This window comes from Daucus carota, chromosome 5, assembly GCF_001625215.2.
Source record: "Daucus carota subsp. sativus chromosome 5, DH1 v3.0, whole genome shotgun sequence".
Lineage (NCBI taxonomy): Eukaryota > Viridiplantae > Streptophyta > Magnoliopsida > Apiales > Apiaceae > Daucus > Daucus carota.
This window is the reverse complement of record NC_030385.2, coordinates 44,869,273-44,889,367: the sequence shown is the minus strand read 5'-3', so window position 1 is coordinate 44,889,367 and position 20,095 is coordinate 44,869,273. Positions and strand designations below refer to the sequence as shown.

The window sequence follows — 20,095 nt, the reverse complement described above, 5'->3', positions numbered from 1 at the left end:
TTTCATGGTTTTGGTATTTGGTATGGAATGCGAGTGGCGTGAATGAGCATGGTTGTTAAGAGTGGGGTACCCAAACATCACATACCCCTATGAGCTATGAGCTATGGCCTTCTTACTGTTTACTAGTAGGAGAGTGTCACTGACATTAGCTAAGTTTGAAATTTTTGGTTCAATGGAACACTAGCAAGCATAAGATCCTGCTACTGTTCTTGTTACTGTATGTTTCATATCAGTGTGAAATATCAATAATGAAGGATGATGGTCGCAGAAATCGAGAATTAGAAATAATTGGTCGAGATTTGTCGAAATTAGTTGGAGAATTTTTTAATAAATCGAGGAATTTTTAGTAAATGAGAATATAATCAGTAAATTGGTATAATATTTTTTTGAGAATTAATCAAAAATAATTTTAAAAAAAACGAATCACCGATGATGATGCATAAAATAAAATGGAACATGTCCCGTCCAAATGCTCTGAAGCGAAAACTAAGATGTACGCAGATTTTACGTTTGTGTGAGTAAGAAAGGAGAGAGTAATTTAGCAAAAAAAAAAGAAGAAGAAGAAGAAGAAAGGAGAGAGTATGGGGCCGTTTGGCCAAGCTTAAAAAAAGTGACTTCTTGCTTAAAGTGAAGAAGTGGAGTAGAAGTGAGAAGTAAATAAGTTAATAAAGTGTTTGGAAAAGAAGCAGAAGCTGTGAGAGAGAAGCTAGCATTCTCAGCTTCTTAAAAGTGCTTCTACTTCTTTACACAAACAGGTCAAAAAAAGCAGAAGCCAGAAGCAGAAGATACTTCCTGCTCCCAAACAGGCCCTATATGTTTTCTTAAAAAACCATGCTAAATGGCTATACAAGGATGAGCCCAGAGTACTGAAGAGATATTAGTGCATCAACACAAGCAAATACACCAGGAGACTATGTAATTTTGATGAAAATTATAGGCACAAGAGTACAGTTTTCATACTTATGCTAATAAACTTAAGACTAAAACCACGGTAAAAGAAATTACATACACATATTCTATGCGTTTTAGTTGGGGGGCTTGAAAAACTTGAGCTTAAGACCGCTATTAACCATGCTCCAAATCCCCCCCATGGAAAAGGCCAGGCTGAATGCAATGCCTAACCAACCAAGGATCCAGTTAAAATACCAGTTGAAACTGTATTTGGTTGGCTTTTTAATAAGAACCCACATGAAACAAGGGTAAGCGAATGTGACGGGTAATGTGAGTCCTCCCAGCAGGCCTGCAAGACTGGAGAGGAAAGGCAATGCAACCCCGATGAAGAATGAGATGAATCCGTAGAAGACTCTGAAGCCGGACCTGACCCAAATTGAGCAGGGGCGATTTGTTCGACTAGTGTAGCCAGCTTCAAAACTGTCAAAAACAGGCATTGAGTAAATCTGGAAACTACTTAAGCAGTTGAACACAACTAGAAGAAATGTCACTGCAAGGAGTGCTCTTGAGATGTCGTGACTGTGAAATGCAAATATTGCGTTGAGCATCCCGCCAGAAGGCATCTACAAAAAAACACATTTACAAACACAACCATAAGAAATAGTGATTAAACCAACAGGAATGATATTATAACTTATTTGATTGATCCAGTTGCTGAAACGTGAGGTTAAGGGGTGGATGAAGTGGCTTATGACCGAATGCAAGCCACTGCTGTCAATTTCGTAGTAATTTCTGGCATGATAACAATCTAATAACTTAGAACCTTTGTTCACATTTTGATTTGGATCAGCAACATTTTTAAGCATCTGTCATGTCAATTGTGCTCTAAAGAGATTTTAACTGGAGTGGAGTTCAGCCAAGTTCTTAGTGGCGAGTTTCTACTATTACTGCCTATTAATGTAGTAGAAAGCATGTAAAAGGACTTGTAGTTTGAGTTTAATCCTAAGTCAGAATACTCACAAGGTTTCCGTACGCCCAGAAACCTCCAATAGCAACGGGAAACAAGCACGCGGCAATAAAGAAATATGCAACTTTGGCTCCTCTCCACATTGGCACATGAGCAGGGTGCTTGAAGGTTGACGGCATTGTTGACTGAAGGATTCACAGATAAATATATAAGCGACGATTAGATGTTACTTATTCTGAAAAAATGTATTTAAGATAGAATTGGATTGAAAAGATACATGGACAATCATTCCTAGGTACAAAAACTCACCTGAATCTCCAGGGCTAAATTATGGCCTCTGAAAGCAAATGCCACTATACCTAGAGCATTTAAAACAGAAAAGAGAGAAGCAGAGACCGTAGGAAATGAAAGCGGTTCATAAGAAATTGATGGTGGCCTTGGTTGGCTGACAGAGAGAACCCACACCATAGTCGAGTAAGTGATGGCTGTAATAGCCCCAATGAGAGAAAGTCCTGCAATCGAGTTGAGATTTGGAAGCTGGGATAAAACAATGCACAGTGAAGTAAACACCAGATACCATTCAACTGTTGTTAATGGATTAGATGAACAAAGAGGCCCGCAAACAATCTGGAAGAATAACTTCATGGTCTCCCCGCCTATAAGAATCAAAGCTGTTGCAGTCCCTGCTGATAAGTACACAGTTGGAAAGAGGGCAAGCCAAACACCTAATCTTTCTCCTGAAAAAGAAGAGTTAACCTATGAATATACCATATACAAATTGACAGATCGCCGGTAAAGAATTTCACTCAACAAGATTGGTATCCATGCTATTCTCTATCTTTCTATATTTCTGATCATTTCATGTTAGGTAGGTTGAGATGTATGAATGAGCAGGAGACTGCATTAAGTAACTATAGATCACCATTAAACTGTTTTTTAAACGAGATTTTATCTACTTATTACTCTCACCAAATGCTGCTTGTGCAAGCTCGACATATCTGTTGTATCTTTTCCCAGGAACTGCTTCATGTAGCTGAACAAGAATCCAAAGTGTGTACAGTTGCCATATGTAGGCTATGGTTAATGAAATTATTCCCCAGCTCCTGAGCACATAGAATTACAACCAAACTATAAGTTTATTGGATGAGATAGGAAGCTAGAATGACTAAATGTATAATCGTGTTCTCTGAAGCTCTTGCAATAATGGAAATTGCTTTCGTTCTTAGAAAGCTAGCTAGATAGTAGATACAAGATTCAGGTAATACTATTAGTCATGATGCCATTTTCTATCTCTGAAACAAGTCCACACCATTCAACTATATCAGGAACTGAAAATATCTACTTCAGAATTCATCTGTGTGCAAATTTGGCTCCTGGTAGTTCCTCATCACTTCTGTCAGATGGCAAGTGCCACAATGAAAGAGTACACAATCAATCGATCCCTATAAGAAATAGTTTTAACATACCGTAACCAGTGACAATATAGATAGAAGCAGCATTATCATTGCTACAATTAGAAGAAACTACTACAATTAGCAGAAACATATAATTGAAGCCTCATTTACTATAATTTTTATTTTCAATACTCCAGCTCACTGGGTAGAGATATCAGAGCTACTTTTAAAAATTCCATTTTTTCTTCACACATAAAACATTATTGTCTACGAAAGTCATTCTTCTCTCTTCCCTCTCGACCATTCTCATGATACTACTATTTTTGAAGAACACAACCAAGTTCAGAATTGATTTAGGTTGTTTTTTTAACACTGATATACAAAAAAAGAAAGACAAGTTCTGCATGATAATTTATACTCCTATAACCAAAATTTCCTATTTAAGCATTGGATTCTTACTCTGCCACATAAAATGATAAATCTGACTTCCTGTCCCAATACCAGTTATAATTGATCAAAACAATCAATCATAAAGCAATTACCAACTATCCTATTTTCCGAAATTATTCATTAATGAACATCAGGCCCCAATCTGAAACAAAACCTGATGCATTTCACCCAGCATAATTTAAATAGTCTGTAAAAGCAAAAGCTAAATAAAGAAACTAGAACAATATTCTAAAGTAAAATCCAGTGATATTCTTCAAGATCTGTTCTTTTCCCCATTCAGTCAAAAGCATGATAAATTCCCAAAAGCAAACAGCCCAGTATTACAGTATTCCACATTGATTGGCAGACCCACATTACTTATCTCTTCCATCAAAATGAAAAGAGACGCACCAATATTAATTTAATTAAAAAGATATCATGGCCATGATTATATTAATACACAAAGGTGACTTAATTAGTTTAAGCTAAAATTTTCAGTTTGGCAGCAGCATTTTTCAATGCTCACATCTCTCAACGTTCAGTTGATTAACACAAAAACCAGCTGTATCTACACTACTCCAAAATCCAAACACTAGTCTAATTCAGGTTCATTGAATATAAAATATCGTAATAATTAAACCTCAAAAGTATAGCTCGAACTCAAAACCCTCTTGCGTAATTTCAGATACCATGTTAAGTAACAAACTAAGACATTAAGCCGAGCACTTATCAACATACTTACCGAATTATGCATTGATATGTTTTTATACTTCCACTCTGAACTCTGAACTTAATACGTACTGTATCACTCTGAACTCGTTAGAATAACGATATAATCCTGTTAAACCCTCTTTTCAACGATTTTAAGAAAATTGGTCATTAACATGATATCAGAGTTTAGACTTATTGGAGACTCAGGTTCGACTCCCTATCTCAAAATTTTGACATGAAGATAAAATTGTGCCCCAAAGAATGACGACGGTTGTCATTTAACATACTGTCGAGCTAAGTTTCTTATTTAACACTAGAAGGGAAAACGAAAGTGCATGGATAGGAGTAAGTATTTACCAGCCAAGAAAAGAGAAAGCAACAGGAATGACCAGAGCCTGAAACCCCACACCAGCATTAAGATTATGAAACGCAGCATAATGCGCATTCCCATTCCGCGACTCCGTGATGGGAAGCCAAGCATCCTGAGGATTCAGCTTCGTGAGATGCCCCATTTCCTCCAAATACCCTTTCATATTCACAAGCACTCGTTTCATTGGAGTCCCAATGGGACTCAAAAACCGAGGGGAAATAAACGACGTCGGCGTCCACGCCGACGACGATTTCCCCTCCTTCGAAGTCCCCATCCTAGGAGACCGCTGGCCCGACGGCGTCAGTATCTCCGGCGTGGACGCGCGCGGCGTTGCCGGGATGGAAATGAGCTCGGTCTCGGGCCGCTCTTCCATGCTCGTGTTCATGTTCATGGTACAAATAGTTGTGTAATAAAATAAGTGAGTACTAGTGTACTACTCCCTCCGTTTCAAATTAGATGTCCACTTTAAAAAAATCACACAGTTTAAGAAAAACGGATGTTCATAAATTAATTGCATTAAATGATCAAAATATGTGGAGTGAGATTGATCTAGGAAATATAAACAAGAGATATGTGGAGTAAAATTGACTTTGGAAATATGATTTTGCATTGAAAGTTGAAGTGGACAAGTAATATGAAACAATTTTTTTTTTTAAATGTGGACATGTAAATTGAAACGGAGGGAGTACGTAGGAGTGTTATTTTTGGTGGTTTGTTATGTGTTTTTTAGTTGGTGGGGGATTTGAAACGCATCTCGAGGGGGCGTTTTAACGGTGGTGATAGAGATTGAAGTTTGAGAGAGTTTGTGAAGGGCTACTCGAGTCTCGAAGTGCGACAAGTGACTGACTGAATTTAAGAGAGTGTGAATTTGATATAGGGTTGGGTTGGGGTGGAGTGGGGTGGGGGACATGGGAGCTTATGGTGCGGAGTGTGGGATGCTTTTATGATTGGTTTAAGGAGCGGTATGATTTGATCATTTTGATGGCTCTCCTTTGTGTGGCCCTGGAGATCCTGTATTCCTGTTGATTAAAAGACCGGAAAGCTTTTCATCAGGTATCTTTAAAAAATACGAATTTTCTAATTCGTTCGTATTAATAATAATAAGTTTTTACCGATTTTAATTTCAATTCTATTGATAATAATAATAATCCTTGCATGCACATAAATTTTTATTAATCAGTATCTTTCACTTAAATAAGAAGTATAATTGTTACATAAATACAGTTGAAATATCTTTAATAAATATAAGAGTGTGTTGGTGTATGTTCTAATAAATGTAAATTCGGGAATTAAAATGATCTAATAATGAAATTATGATATATTAATTATTTAAAATCAACCCGGATTTAAATAAAAAGTTTATTAGATTTTTGGAAAAACATTTTATAAATATATGGAAATTATTAATTTTACGACTCAACCGAGATGGAATGAATAACCTCCATGATTCTAGTATTCATCCCGCTGACAGGGGTTTTGGTAGTCTGGTGGTGTGAGAAGGAGAAGTAGGTGATTGCTTGCGCGTGTGAGGTTTTAAGGTGAATTAACATGGGGAGCAGAAACCTTGCAGTGTTGACTGAATAGTGATTAGGACTCCCTGGCCCATTCATTGCTCTCATGCTGTGGCAAAAAACTCTGCATCCTGTCGCACTAATTAATAATTATGTGTTCCAATATTCTTACACTCGAGACTCGAGAGGAATTGAGTTTGAGCTGCTGTTTAAAGTTTCGGAATCGACAAAATATTTGAAAAGAATGTGAACATTTTTATATCGAGTATCGAATTCAATGTTTGTTTATTGACATATATCGTATATTTTTCAAAATTTGAATATAATTCGGTTGAATTTATGAGTGTGGGAGAGACTGAAGAGCAATGATTAATAGAGTGAAGGAGAGTTTGAAGGAAACAATCTTACCCGCGTGCAAAGTTAAGGTGGCGTCTACAATGCTGCTCATGGGAAGCACAATGAACATATATGTAATAATCGCACATGATCATTTATCATTACACTACCATTCCCGGTCACGCCAATAGTCTTGTTTTCTCCTGGTTTTATTACTCACTCAGTCTCATGAATGACTTATCATTCAAATTCGTATTAACTGAGCAGTAAAGTCATGTCAAACTTTAGGTGTATATTTAATTTAAAATTTAATATATACTTTTAGTAAATAATTTACATATTTTAACCAGTGATATTAAGTGTGTGTTTGTTTAGGACTTTTAAGTCCAGCTTCTGTATTATAAGTTAGCAGTACTTATTCGTACCGTTTGTGTAATAAGTCAAGAAGCACTTATGAAAAGTTAGGAATGCTAACTTTTGTTTCAGGGCTTCTACTTATTTCCCAAACACTTTAATCACTTATAAGTCTCATCTTGGTTCTAACTTCTACTCCACTTATTTATTTTAAGCAAGAAGCACTCATTTTAAGTTCACCCAAACGGCGCCTAAAATTTGATTCTGCACAGAATTAAAATAAAATCTCATAAAAATTCATTAAAGTATTATTTTATGAGAGAATTTTTTTAAATATGATATGAAATGAATGAATTATTTAGGTATTTGTTTTTCATAAAGGTGACTTAGCTCACTAAAATATTTCAGAAAAGAAAGGGAATAATGATCTGAGTGGGCGAGTGATTTCGAATTAAACCCGTTTATTGTTCACATTGATGCATCCCTATTTATTCATTCATAGTTCCTCTAACATGGTTCATAACTAGAATTGTCTGACAGTCTGAGTCTGAGCCCAGTCCAATGATTCAACATGCGATAAAAAGCCCAAAACTCAAATTTTGGGTTGTAATCTGCTAGTGCAACAAGATCGAAAGCCCATTGGGGATCATCACACCAGCCCAAATTCCATGTTTTAGATTTTCATCAGGGTTTGTTTTACGATATTATGGTACCGAGACTAGAGATGGGCATTAATCCCGACCCGCCCGATCCCGACCCGATCCCCGCACCATTCAACCGAGACTAGAGATGGGCATTAATCCCGACCCGCCCGATCCCGACCCGATCCCCGCACCGAATGGTGCGGGGATTCGGGTATTTTTTCGGGTACGGGCCGGGGAACGGGGACGATTTTAAAAAAATATCGGGGATCGGGTCGGGTATGGTTTTTCACATTTCCCCGGCCCGATCCCCAATCCCCGACCCGATTTCCCCGATTGTCGGCCCGATCCCCGACCCGATTATTATATTATATTATATTATATACATATATATATATATATATATATTATAATTATTTATTAATATGTTTATATACCTTTTTAGGTGCAACTTTAGTCATCACTTGTTTATATATTATATATACTAGCTTATAGCCCGTGCAAGGCACGGGAGCTTTTTAATTATTTATAAACTTTTTAAATATATTTTAAATGGTGTGAAAAAATTTAATTATAAATAATAAATTAAAACATTCAAAAAAAATAATAATAAATTAAAATTTTATGTATCATGCCAATGTATTAAATTCTTTCTATCAAATTTTAAATTATTTTAAGTAGAATATTTGACTCCAACTCCTATTAGATTATATTTATAAATTTATTTTATATTAGAATTATTATAATGTGATTTAAATATTTTTCTAAAATTTTTTATGGATCGAGATTAAAATTGATAAACACAATTTGTTTTGAATTAAGAAGATGAATCATAAACATGCAATAAGATGGTAGAATTTGCTTTGGATTAAGAAAAAGTTTTTGTATTCGTTCCTCACATAAATCGGGCTTATTAATTTTGAAATATATTAGATAAATATAATTTTGTGACGGTGCGATTTATATGATTTTACAAATAAAATTGGTAGAAAATATTTATTTTGGATTAAAAAAATCATAAACACGTGAAATACAGAATTTGTTTTGGATTTAGAAAAGGAATTATAAACATGTAAGTAGATATCAGTTGTCTTATGGAACACAAGTTAATTTTGTTATAATCTAACGGTGCTTATTTGTTCAATATAGGATCCGATGGATAAAAATAATTTTTTGACGGTGTGATTTATACGATTCTATAATTAAAATTTGTAGGAAATATTTATTTTGGATTAAAAAAACCAAAAACACATGAAAGACAGAATTTGTTTTGGATTCGGAAAAAGAATTATAAACATGCAAGTAGATGTCAGTTTCCTTATAGAACAGAATTTAATTTTGTTCTAATCTAACGGTGCTTATTTGTTCAATATACGATCCAACGGATGATAAGCTTTTGGACCATAGGACCATGCGACCAAATTATCTCCCTTACGCTTATTATATATAAGTATATAATTATAATTATCTATTTAATATAATCAAATTTATTGAAATAAATGTTAATATTTAATTTTATTAAAATAAGTCTTAAAATTAAAAAGGTCATAATTAAATCATTGAAGATAAATTAAAATAATGAGGTAAGACATATTAAAAACTAATCATAATTATGAATTTAAGTATTTAATTAGAAATTTTGGTTTAAATTAAAAATCCCCGAATCCCGATCGGGCCCGGGATGGGGATCGAAAAATAATCCCCGATGAGGATCGGGCCGGGGATGGGGATTGGGTTAGGATTCGGGGATCGGGGCCGGTTATAGCGATCCCCAACCCGAAGTGACCCTATGACCGACTGAATCACAAAAATAATTTTTTAATATTTCATACACATTTTTATTAATTGAAATTAGAGTTGCCCATTCAGAGTTTCAGACAGGATCGAACAACCTCGTACACCCCAAACAGATTTCAACTCCAAACCTGAGACTAGTTAGTAGTACACGCTCGTTTCAAAAGAGCCGCAGTTCAGTGCTGCTGATTGCTAACTGCTGAGTATTGTCATGGTCGATGATCTGGGGTGCTCAAATTTTCAGTATTTATCGTAGTATGCGCGTGTGTCTATATATTTATTTTGAAGTATTTCCCGGTGGTTTAGATTTTAAATATTTATTATGGTATACTGGTGTTTATAATTTTGAAATATTTTTATTTTTACTCTTAAATATAAATTATATTTGAAAGTAAGAAGACATATTCATTTTTTGAGATAATCTTTTTATTGATAAATGTTAAAGTATCTATATTTATTTATTCTAATAATTATATTTTATGATTTAAATATATACATATATATTATATGTAAAAAATGTACCTGAAAATTTTACAGTTCTAAATTTTTATTTCATAAAGATTAAAGATGAGTTTTTTTTTCCGGACATTATAATTACTTCGATCATAAATTGAAAAGCTTAAGAGGAGAAAAAATTATTGACCGAATGAGTTTAATAATTTATTAAACAAATATATTATTTTAAATTTTATGTAGAATATATGTTATTTTAGAGTATTTTAAATTTTATGTAGAATATATATAATTTTGAGTTAAAAGTAGAATTTAAAATTTTATAATTTTCTGGAGTTTTATCATGAGCACATTTTTTATAAATGTAATCTTTAATTTTTTATATGTGTATGGTAAAAATATCGTTTTTAAGTTTTTGTTTTCAAATTTTAGTTTGCTACTTCTAAAAATTAAAATATAATTCTAGATTATATAAAGATGAAATTCAATTTTATTTTTGTTTGATATTAAATTTGTGTTATTTAAAAGTAAAACAAGAAATATAACTGTTTTGCAATATGAAATCAAATTTAGAAGAAATCTTAAAGAAAACTGAAATTAATAAATTTTGGATGCTAAATGTTAACAATTGAATTTTCAAAAAAGAATTCATTAAAGAAGTTTTTATTTGGAATTTTAGCAAATCATATCTTTGAAAATTATTAAAAAAATATGCTGTAAAATAACTTTTAATCTCAGACATACCCATCTCTAACATATGAATATCCAAGGGCTGGTAAGTTGCCAACGAGGATAATCTGAACCCTTAATTCAGCTCAACACTGCATTGATTTTTGGCACTCACTACTGAGTGCTGTCCAGTACTATCTACAAATCCCCCGGTCGAGTTAGGGTTCCACATTTCTCATCGACTTTCAAAAATGGAGCAGTCTTTTTGGAAGAGGCAAAGAAAATCAACTAATCCAATAAAATTCACACCAATTTACGATGTAGAGAAGATCATCACGAACCAAACAGATGTTGCACTGGTCCTCGCAAAGCACATCCTGCGAAAGGGCAGCCATTCTAACGTTGTATTTTCTCCCATTTCGGTGCAACTTGTTCTTGCTTTAATTGCGGCTGGTTCGGAAGGGCACGCATTAAATTACCAGCTTTTGTCCTTCCTCAAAGTTGACAGCACGCAGGAGCTTAATGCACTTGCATCTCACGTTGTTCAGAATGTTTTTGAGGGGCCGGCTAGCTTGTCATTAGCAAATGGGGTCTGGACTGATAGATCTGTATCGTTTAAGCCTTTTTTCCGAGAGGTGGCGGATTCGGTGTACAAGGTTGTGTCTCATGTTGTTGATTTTCGGAACCAGGTCAGTGTTTGATTGTTTTTATTGGTTCTAGATCTGCTATTTCATATCATAAATTCCGCAATTGTGAAGTTGATTTGGTCATTTCCAGATGTTTTTGTAAATAGAACTTATGACTAATATGTACCAGGCTTGCTAGATCTAAGGATGGCGGCCATTAGATTTATTTGCTTGAATTGGGTCTTTGATGTTTAGTATAGAGACAATAATGAGGGATTATCGTAGTTGCTATCATATCTATGCCAATTCTGTGATCTAATAGCTTATATTGTAGTGCAAATTCAGGCTAAATACATGTGGTCTTACCTGATGAATTTCAATTGGATTGAAAATGTAACAGTTCAACATGAATTGTTCATTCCACGTCCGCCAACTTAGGTTGCAAGATGTATCGTCATACCTTATCAAGGATGACAAAATTTTCCGAACTGACGGATATCCGACCGAATTGATTCATATGATTTTTACCAAACCCGATTTTTATGGTACGGTTATGGGTTTGGCTTTTATTTTTAAAAATAGATTGATCAGTTTTGGTTCGGGTTTGATTTTTAGGCCAGCCGAACCAAAACCCGACCCGATTTGAATCCGAACCAAACCGAAACCCAACCGAACATGATATTATAAATATATAGTATGCCTATATAATATTCATATAACATTATACAAAAATGGTCATCATCTTTGAGATTATAAGATATGTAACGAAAGAATAATTGTATTGCAATCTTTTTTCATCACACATTATTTTAAATCAGTCATATAGAACAAATTAATTAATTGCTAGGATTTTCAGTATTATAATTTTCTGTTTTTAAAAAAAATGAAATTTCTATATTTTGACTTTCAAAATATTGTTTTATTCAATTTTATAATTTACATGTAATTTTTAAGTGAATCAGAGAAGAGATATATACAAATGTTTAAGGATATAGTTTTTATTTTTTTATATAATTTTCGGTTTTCGGTTTAAACCGAACCCAACCGAAAACCGGTGGTTCGGATATGGATTTTGAACTTCGGATTTTAATTCGGTTTGGTTCGGGTTTGGTTTTGAATAATACTATTCGGTTTTCGTCACAACCGAACCGCACCGATCGACCGATTGCCATCCCTACTTATCATGTTACTGATCTTATTTATTTTTATCTTTTTTTGCTAAATGTTACTGATCTTATTTAATTTGAAAGAAAAGATTAGAAAGAGAAAGGTGTTGTTTCTTGAACCGGTTCAGAGTTAATTCTTAGAAGGAAAGAAAAAGAAAACTAATTTCAAAGAGAATAACTACTTTTCCACTTTTTTCTTTTCTGAACTCGGGAGCACATAGTCTATATGTATTGGGGAAAATATATAGTGAAATTTTCTTTACTTCCAACGAGTATTTAAAGTTCTAACAAAGAATAATTTTTTGGGAAACAAATGATATTCTTTAGCCTCCAACTTTTTTTTATCAAACTAGAGCTCTTGCAAACAGATATTTCATTGTGCAGGATCTGTTTCTAGGATCCTGTCCCTGTTCTTAAGCAGCTTGCTCTTCCTAGAATCCATGATCTAGATCGAGTTTAAAACCTCTCCAGTTCAATGCTATGGTGTTAGGATTGCTGATCTAGCTAGGTATTTCTGATCTAGAGTTCAAAACCTGTCCAGTTCAATGCTAGGGTGTCAGGTTTGCTGATTTGGCTAGGTATTTCTTTCATCCTATCTCCTCTATCCTCAGCTGACAACAATTTTCAGATCGAAAATTAGGGTTTTAGAAAATCCGGGCAAGTCAGCACAAATTACTAGGTCATATAAAAAAGATTGCGCGAGGAGTCCTGTGACAACTGTGAGTTTTGTTCACATTAAAAAGATGGGTTTGAGTCTGGATTCAGGAGAAAATTAGATTTGGAAAGTCAGGTTTTGGAGAGTTCACAAAAGTGACTGAGTATGGGGATGGTTTTGAATGGATTGCCATGTTAATCCTCATGAATGGTAATTATCTTTGGGAATTTATCTTTGGTAAAATTTATTGTCCGTCCATTCTACTGTCATTGAAATGCTATCAGCTCTTATATTAAGGTATAAAATATTCATGAAATCAGGCTGGATTTCTCTTTGTCTTTGCCCACTATATCGCAAGTTACTCCTTAATTAGGTTGTATTTTTTTTTGTTCTTTTAATGTGTATACATCTATATCTTGTTCAGGTAAATGTGTTACCATCTTTGCTTAAAATCATAGTACGTAATTGCGTTACCTGTTCTTTGTGCACAGGCAAGCGACGTGACCAGTAATGTGAACTCCTGGATCCAGAACAAAACGAATGGCCTTGTTAAGGACACTGTTCCTCCTGATCAATTCGACGAGCAAAGTAAGATTGTGTTTGCCAATGCAATCTATTTCAAAGGATCATGGGCTGTTCCTTTCAGTGACTGGATGACAGACACTTTGGACTTCCACCTGCTGAATGATGAGAAGGTTCAAGTTTCCTTCATGTCCTACTACATGAAGCAAGCATTCATTAATGTCTGTGACGGGTTTAAGGTTTTGAAACTTCCCTACGATACATGCCAGCTGATATCCATGTACATCCTTCTTCCAGATGCTAAAGACGGGCTGCCATCATTGGTCGATAAACTTGCCACGGGGACAGGATTCCTTGAGCACCTGGACATTCCAGACCTCTCTGAGGTACGTGGCAAGTACCGGGTTCCCAAATTTAAAGTGTCATTTGGATTCGATGCAACTGAGGCTTTAAAGGAATTTGGATTGAGGGAACCTTTTATTCCGGGAGGACTTAATACGTATACGATGATGGACTCTAAGAGGAATGAGCTGCTATATGTTTCAAACATACTTCAGAAATCATCCATTCAGATTGATGAAGAAGGCACAGAAGCTTCCCCTTGTACCAGTGTTGCAATGCCTCCAGCCAATGTTCCTCCTCTTTCAATTGACTTTGTTGCGGACCACCCTTTTCTCTTTATCATCCGAGAAGACAGTACTGGAGTTGTGCTGTTTGTTGGACAAGTTCTTAATCCTCTAGCCATCTGACCTGCTGTGCACACAGCATTATGATAATTCTCTAGCTAGTTTGTTGTTTCTAAAATATATGTAGTGAAATAGATGCTATGTGTATCTTGTATTGTTGTACTTTAAAGATTGCATATTGTATTGCTCCTTGGAAACTCAATCCCTTTTGATAATCCATTTGCTGTGTCTTGCATATGGTTATTCTTGTGACTGATTGGTTATTTTCGAAGCTATTATTTATCTTGTTTATATAATTTTGAGTTGAAAGTGGAATTTTCAATTTTATGTAGAGTGTATATATTTAAATAATTATTTTATTTGAAATGAAATATGTCTATTAAAAGTGGAATTTATAATTTATATCATTTTCAGTTATGTGAAATCCATATTACTTTGAGTTAAAGGTGGAATTCAAAATTTTATAATTTTGTGGAGTTCTATCACGAACACATTTTTCAAAAATATAATTTTCATGCATGTATGGTAAAAATTCTGTTTTTAAGTTTTTGTTTTCAAATTTTAGTTTCCTACTTCTAAACATTAAAAAAAATTCCAGATTATATATGGTGAAATTCATTTTTATATTTTTTAATATTAATTTTGTGTTAACTAAAAAGTACAACAAGAAATACAACGGTCCCAATATGAAATCAAATTTAGAAGAAATCTTAAGGAAAACTGAAATTAATAAAATTTTGGGTGGTAAACGTTAACAATTGAATTTTTCAAAAATAATTCGTTAAAGAATTTTTTATTTGAAATTTAAATTAATCATATCTTTGAAAATAATTAAGAAATATATTATAAAATATCTTTTATTATTCTTCTAAGTCAACAATCTAGATCTATTTCGTCAGACATACCGTTTACAACAATCTCTAGCAAATGAAAATATCCAAGGGCTCATAAGTTGCCAACTAGGATAATCTGAACCCTTAATTCAGCTCAACACTGCATTAATGTTTGGCACTCACTACTGAGTGCTGTCCAGTACTATCTACAAATCCCGATCGAGTTAGGGTTCCACATTTCTCATCGATAATTACAATGGAGCAGTCTTTTAGGAAGAGGCAAAGAAAATCAAGTAATCCAACAAAATTCACACCAATTTACGATGTAGAGAAGATCATCAGGAACCAAACAGATGTTGCACTGGTCCTCGCAAAGCACATCCTGCGAAAGGGCAGCCATTCTAACGTTGTATTTTCTCCCATTTCGGTGCAACTTGTTCTTGCTTTAATTGCGGCTGGTTCAGAAGGGCACGCATTAAATTACCAGCTTTTGTCCTTCCTCAAAGTTGACAGCACGCAGGAGCTTAATGCACTTGCATCTCACGTTGTTCAGAATGTTTTTGAGGGGCCGGCTAGCTTGTCATTAGCCAATGGGGTCTGGACTGATAGATCTGTGTCGTTTAAGCCTTTTTTTCGAGAGGTGGCGGATTCGGTGTACAAGGCTGTGTCTCATGTTGTTGATTTTCAGAACCAGGTGAGTTTAATTTGTTTGTTTTATTGCTTCTTGATCTGCTATTTATATCATAAATTTCGCAATTGTGAAGTTGATTTGTTCATTTCCAAATGTTTTTGTAAATAGAACTTATGAATAATATGTATCAGACTTGCTAGATCTAAGGATGACGGCCATTAGATTTATTTGCTTGAATTGGGTCTTTGATGTTTAGTATAGACACAATAATGAGGGATTATCGTAATTGCTATCATATCTATGCCAATTCTGTGATCTAATAGCTTATATTGTAGTGAAAATTCAGGCTAAATACATGTGGTCTTACCTGATGAACTTCAATTGGATTGAAAATGTAACAGTTCAACATGAATTGTTCATTCCACGTCCGCCAACTTAGATTGCAAGATGTATCATACCTTATCAAGGATGATGGCAAAATTTTCCGAACCGACGGATATCCAACCGAATTGATTCATATGATTTTTACAAAACCCGATTTTTATGGTACGGTTATGGGTTTGATTTTTATTTTTATAAACAGATTGATTTTGATTCAGGTTTGATTTTTAGAACAGCCGAACCAAAACCCCCGACCCGATTAACCAAACCCGATTCGAATCCGAATCAAACCGAAACCCGACCGAACATGATATAATAAATATATCGTATGCCTATATAATATTCATATAATATTATACAAAAATGGTCATTATCTTTGAGATTATAAGATATGTAATGAAAGAATAATTGTATTGCAATCTTTTTTCATCACACCTTATTTTAAATCAGTCATATAGAAGAAATTAATTAAATGCTAGTGTTTTCAGTATTATAATTTTCTGTCCTTTTTTTTTATAAAATGAAATTTTTATATTTTGACTTTCAAAATATTATTTTATTCAATTTTATAATTTACATGTAATTTTTAAGTGAATCGGAGAAGAGATAGATACAAATATTTAAGGATATAGTTTTTATTTTTTTATATAATTTTCGATTTTCAGTTTAAACGGGTTAATAGGCAAAAAGATCACTAAACTCATGGCCAACTTGCAGTTGGGTCGTCACTGAACTCAAAAAGTTTGCAAACGGATCACAGAACTCGATTTAACTTGCAGTCAACTGAACTAATAAAAACTTGCATTTAGATCACTGCGCCGTTTAGTGATCTTTTTGCCTATTAACCCGGTTTAAACCGAACCCAACCGAAAACCGGTGGTTCGAATTTGGTTTTTGAACTTTGGGTTTCAATTCGGTTCGATTCGGGTTTGGTTTTAAAAAAATACTATTCGGTTTTCGTCAAAACCGAACCGTACCGATCGACCGATTGTTGTCCCTACTTATCATGTTCCTGATCTTATTTAATTTGAAATTAAAGATTAGAAAGAGAAAGGTGTTGTTTCTTGAACGGGTTCTTGAGTTAATTCTTAGAAGGAAAGAAAAAGAAAACTAATTTTAAAGAGAATAACTACTTTTCCACTCTTTTCTTTTCTAAACTCGGGAGCACATAGTCTATATGTATTGGGGAAAATATATAGTGAAATTTTCTTTACTTCCAACGAGTATTCAAAGTTCTGACAAAGAATAATTTTTTGGGAAACAAATGATATTCTTTAGCCTCCAACTTTTTTTTTATCAAACTAGAGCTCTTGCAAACAAATATTTCATTGTGCAGGATCTGTTTCTAGGATCCTGTCCCTGTCCGTAAGCAGCTTGCTCTTCCTAGAATCCATGATCTAGAGTTTAAAACCTCTGTCCAGTTCAATGCTATGGTGTTAGGATTGCTGATCTAGCTAGGTATTTCTGATCTAGAGTTCAAAACCTGTCCAGTTCAATGCTAGGGTGTTAGGGTTGATCATTTGGCTAGGTATTTCTTTCATCCTATCTCCTCTATCCTCAGCTGACAACAATTTTCAGATCAAAAATTAGGGTTTTAGAAAATCCGGGCAAGTCAGCACAAATTACTAGGTCATCCAAAAAAGATTGCGCGACGAGCCCTGTGACAACTGTGAGTTTTGTTCACATTAAAAAGATGGGTTTGAGTCTGGATTCAGGAGAAAATTAGATTTGGAAAGTTAGGTTTTGGAGAGTTCACAGAAGTGACTGAGTATGGGGATGGTTTTGAATGGATTGCCATGTTAATCCTCATGAATGGTAAAATTTATTGTCCGTTCATTCTACTGTCATTGAAATCAGCTCTTATATTAAGGGAAAAAATATTCATGAAATCAGGCTGGAATTCTCTTTGTCTTTGCCAACTATATCGCAAGTTACTCCTTAATTAGGTTGTATTTTTTTTTGTTCTTTTAATGTGTATACATCTATATATATATCTTGTTTAGGTAAATGTGTTACCATCTTTGATTAAAATCATAATAATTGTGTTACCTGTTCTTTGTGCACAGGCAAGCGACGCGACCAATAATGTGAACTCCTGGATCCAGAACGAAACGAATGGCCTTGTTAAGGACACTGTTCCTCCTGATCAATTCGACGAGCAAAGTAAGATTGTGTTTGCCAACGCAATCTATTTCAAAGCATCATGGGCTGTTCCTTTCAGTGACTGGATGACAGACACTTTTGACTTCCACCTGCTGAATGATGAGAAGGTTCAAGTTTCCTTCATGTCCTACTACATGAACCAAGCATTCATTAATGTCTGTGACGGGTTTAAGGTTTTGAAACCTCCCTACGATACATGCCAGCTGATATCCATGTACATCCTTCTTCCAGATGCTAAAGATGGGCTGCCATCATTGGTCGATAAACTTGCCACGGGGACAGGATTCCTTGAGCACCTGGACATTCCAGACCTCTCTGAGGTACTTGGCAAGTACCGGGTTCCCAAATTTAAAGTGTCATTTGGATTCGATGCAACTGAGGCTTTAAAAGAATTTGGATTGAGGGAACCTTTTATTCCCGGAGGACTTAATACCATGATGGACTCTAAGAGGAATGAGCTGCTAAATGTTTCAAACATACTTCAGAAATCATCCATTCAGATTGATGAAGAAGGCACAGAAGCTTCCCCTTGTACCAGTGTTGCAATGCCTCCAGCCAAAGTTCCTCCTCTTTCAATTGACTTTGTTGCGGACCACCCTTTTCTGTTTATTATCCGAGAAGACAGTATACTGGAGTTGTGCTGTTTGTTGGACAAGTTCTTAATCCTCTAGCCATCTGACCTGCTGTGCGCAGTGGCGGACCTACAGTCAATGTAGTGGGGGCATGGGCCCCCAGTGAACTTCTGGCCCAAACTTATATTTGAGATAACTTAGCTACTGCCCTTGCAAGTTTATGCTAATGGATAACTGTATAAGCATGAATGAAAGAAAAGTAGCCAAGCTCTCTCGACTTTATAACTTGTTTTATGTCTACAACGTATATGCACATCTTTTACTCAAATTATTTCAAGCCATTTAATATATCTTTTATTTTATTATATCTTGTTTTAAAAAAAATTGTTGTGCCCCCAATGACATTTATTCCTGGGTCCGCCACTGGCTGTGCACACAGCATTATGATAATTCTCTAGCTAGTTTGTTGATTTTTCTAAAGAAAGATCAGCTTGTTGTTTCTAGATATATATATATAATATATGTATATCTTGTATTGCTGTACCTTAAAGATTGCATCCTGTATTGTTGTACTGTATCTTGCATATGGTTATTCTTGTGACTGATTGGTTATTTTCGAAGCTATTATATATCTATTTTCAACACTCTTATTTAACTATTTTCTACAATTTGGTTAACTTCGACTGATCAATTAATTTTGATGCCCTTTTAAAAAATAGCTAAATTCGACATTATGTTGAAATTAGCTAATAAATTTATTATTACAGATAATAATATTCGTTTTAATTTTTGAAAATCAATTAATTTAATTTATAAAACAACTCTAATTCGTTTATCTTCATATAATTTTTTATTTAATAAAAATTATTATACTATTTATGACAAGACTATTATGACAAGACTTTTTCATGATCACGAGTCACGACGTCCCGGTTCCCCACCAACATAATTACATTTTTAACAAAATTATTTCTTTTAAATTTCATAACACATATAATTTAATTTTAAAACAGCTCTATAAATTTTCTATTATATTTCAGAATTGCAGTAAATAAGTAGTCCACATTGATACCAAAATACCAAAATTTGGTTATCAAACATATAATTTTTTTTATAATTATTACTATATTACTAAGAAAAGACTTTCATGTAGATCAGGATTTGTTAATGTAAATTATTATCACACAAACATTACTATTACATTGCCAATAAAACTATTCGGTTTAATATTTAAAATTCAAACAATCTAATACAAGAAACGAATTTAATTTGGTTATCATTACATATCTTTTTGTTAATAATAACTATTACACTACTATGAAAAGACATTCTTATTGATT

At 34.2% G+C, this 20,095-nt stretch overlaps 3 protein-coding genes and 1 long non-coding RNA gene across 4 annotated transcripts; 3 read left to right on the top strand and 1 right to left on the bottom strand.

Annotated features, from left to right (window-relative positions):
- Nucleotides 1-899: 899 nt before the first annotated feature.
- Nucleotides 900-5,153, bottom strand: LOC108224082 (lysine histidine transporter-like 8). Its single transcript, XM_017398632.2, has 5 exons — nucleotides 4,750-5,153; nucleotides 2,828-2,961; nucleotides 2,168-2,595; nucleotides 1,912-2,043; nucleotides 900-1,514 (listed from the first exon to the last, which is right to left on the bottom strand). The coding sequence occupies exons 1-5, from the start codon at nucleotides 5,151-5,153 to the stop codon at nucleotides 1,026-1,028; spliced, it is 1,587 nt and encodes a 528-aa protein (XP_017254121.1). The 3' UTR covers nucleotides 900-1,025.
- On the top strand, nucleotides 5,055-5,515 carry LOC135152930 (uncharacterized). The gene is made up of 2 exons (XR_010292268.1): nucleotides 5,055-5,192; nucleotides 5,445-5,515. It is a non-coding gene; the product is annotated as an uncharacterized LOC135152930 (long non-coding RNA).
- Nucleotides 5,516-10,450: 4,935 nt separating this feature from the next.
- On the top strand, nucleotides 10,451-14,244 carry LOC108222586 (serpin-ZX-like). The gene is made up of 2 exons (XM_017396487.1): nucleotides 10,451-11,209; nucleotides 13,459-14,244. Exons 1-2 carry the CDS (start codon nucleotides 10,772-10,774, stop codon nucleotides 14,236-14,238), a joined length of 1,218 nt encoding a protein of 405 aa, XP_017251976.1. The 5' UTR covers nucleotides 10,451-10,771; the 3' UTR covers nucleotides 14,239-14,244.
- A 1,020-nt stretch (nucleotides 14,245-15,264) lies between these two features.
- LOC108221826 (serpin-ZX-like) lies at nucleotides 15,265-18,854 on the top strand. Its single transcript, XM_017395681.1, has 2 exons — nucleotides 15,265-15,702; nucleotides 18,087-18,854. Exons 1-2 carry the CDS (start codon nucleotides 15,265-15,267, stop codon nucleotides 18,852-18,854), a joined length of 1,206 nt encoding a protein of 401 aa, XP_017251170.1.
- The last annotated feature ends 1,241 nt before the right edge of the window (nucleotides 18,855-20,095 follow it).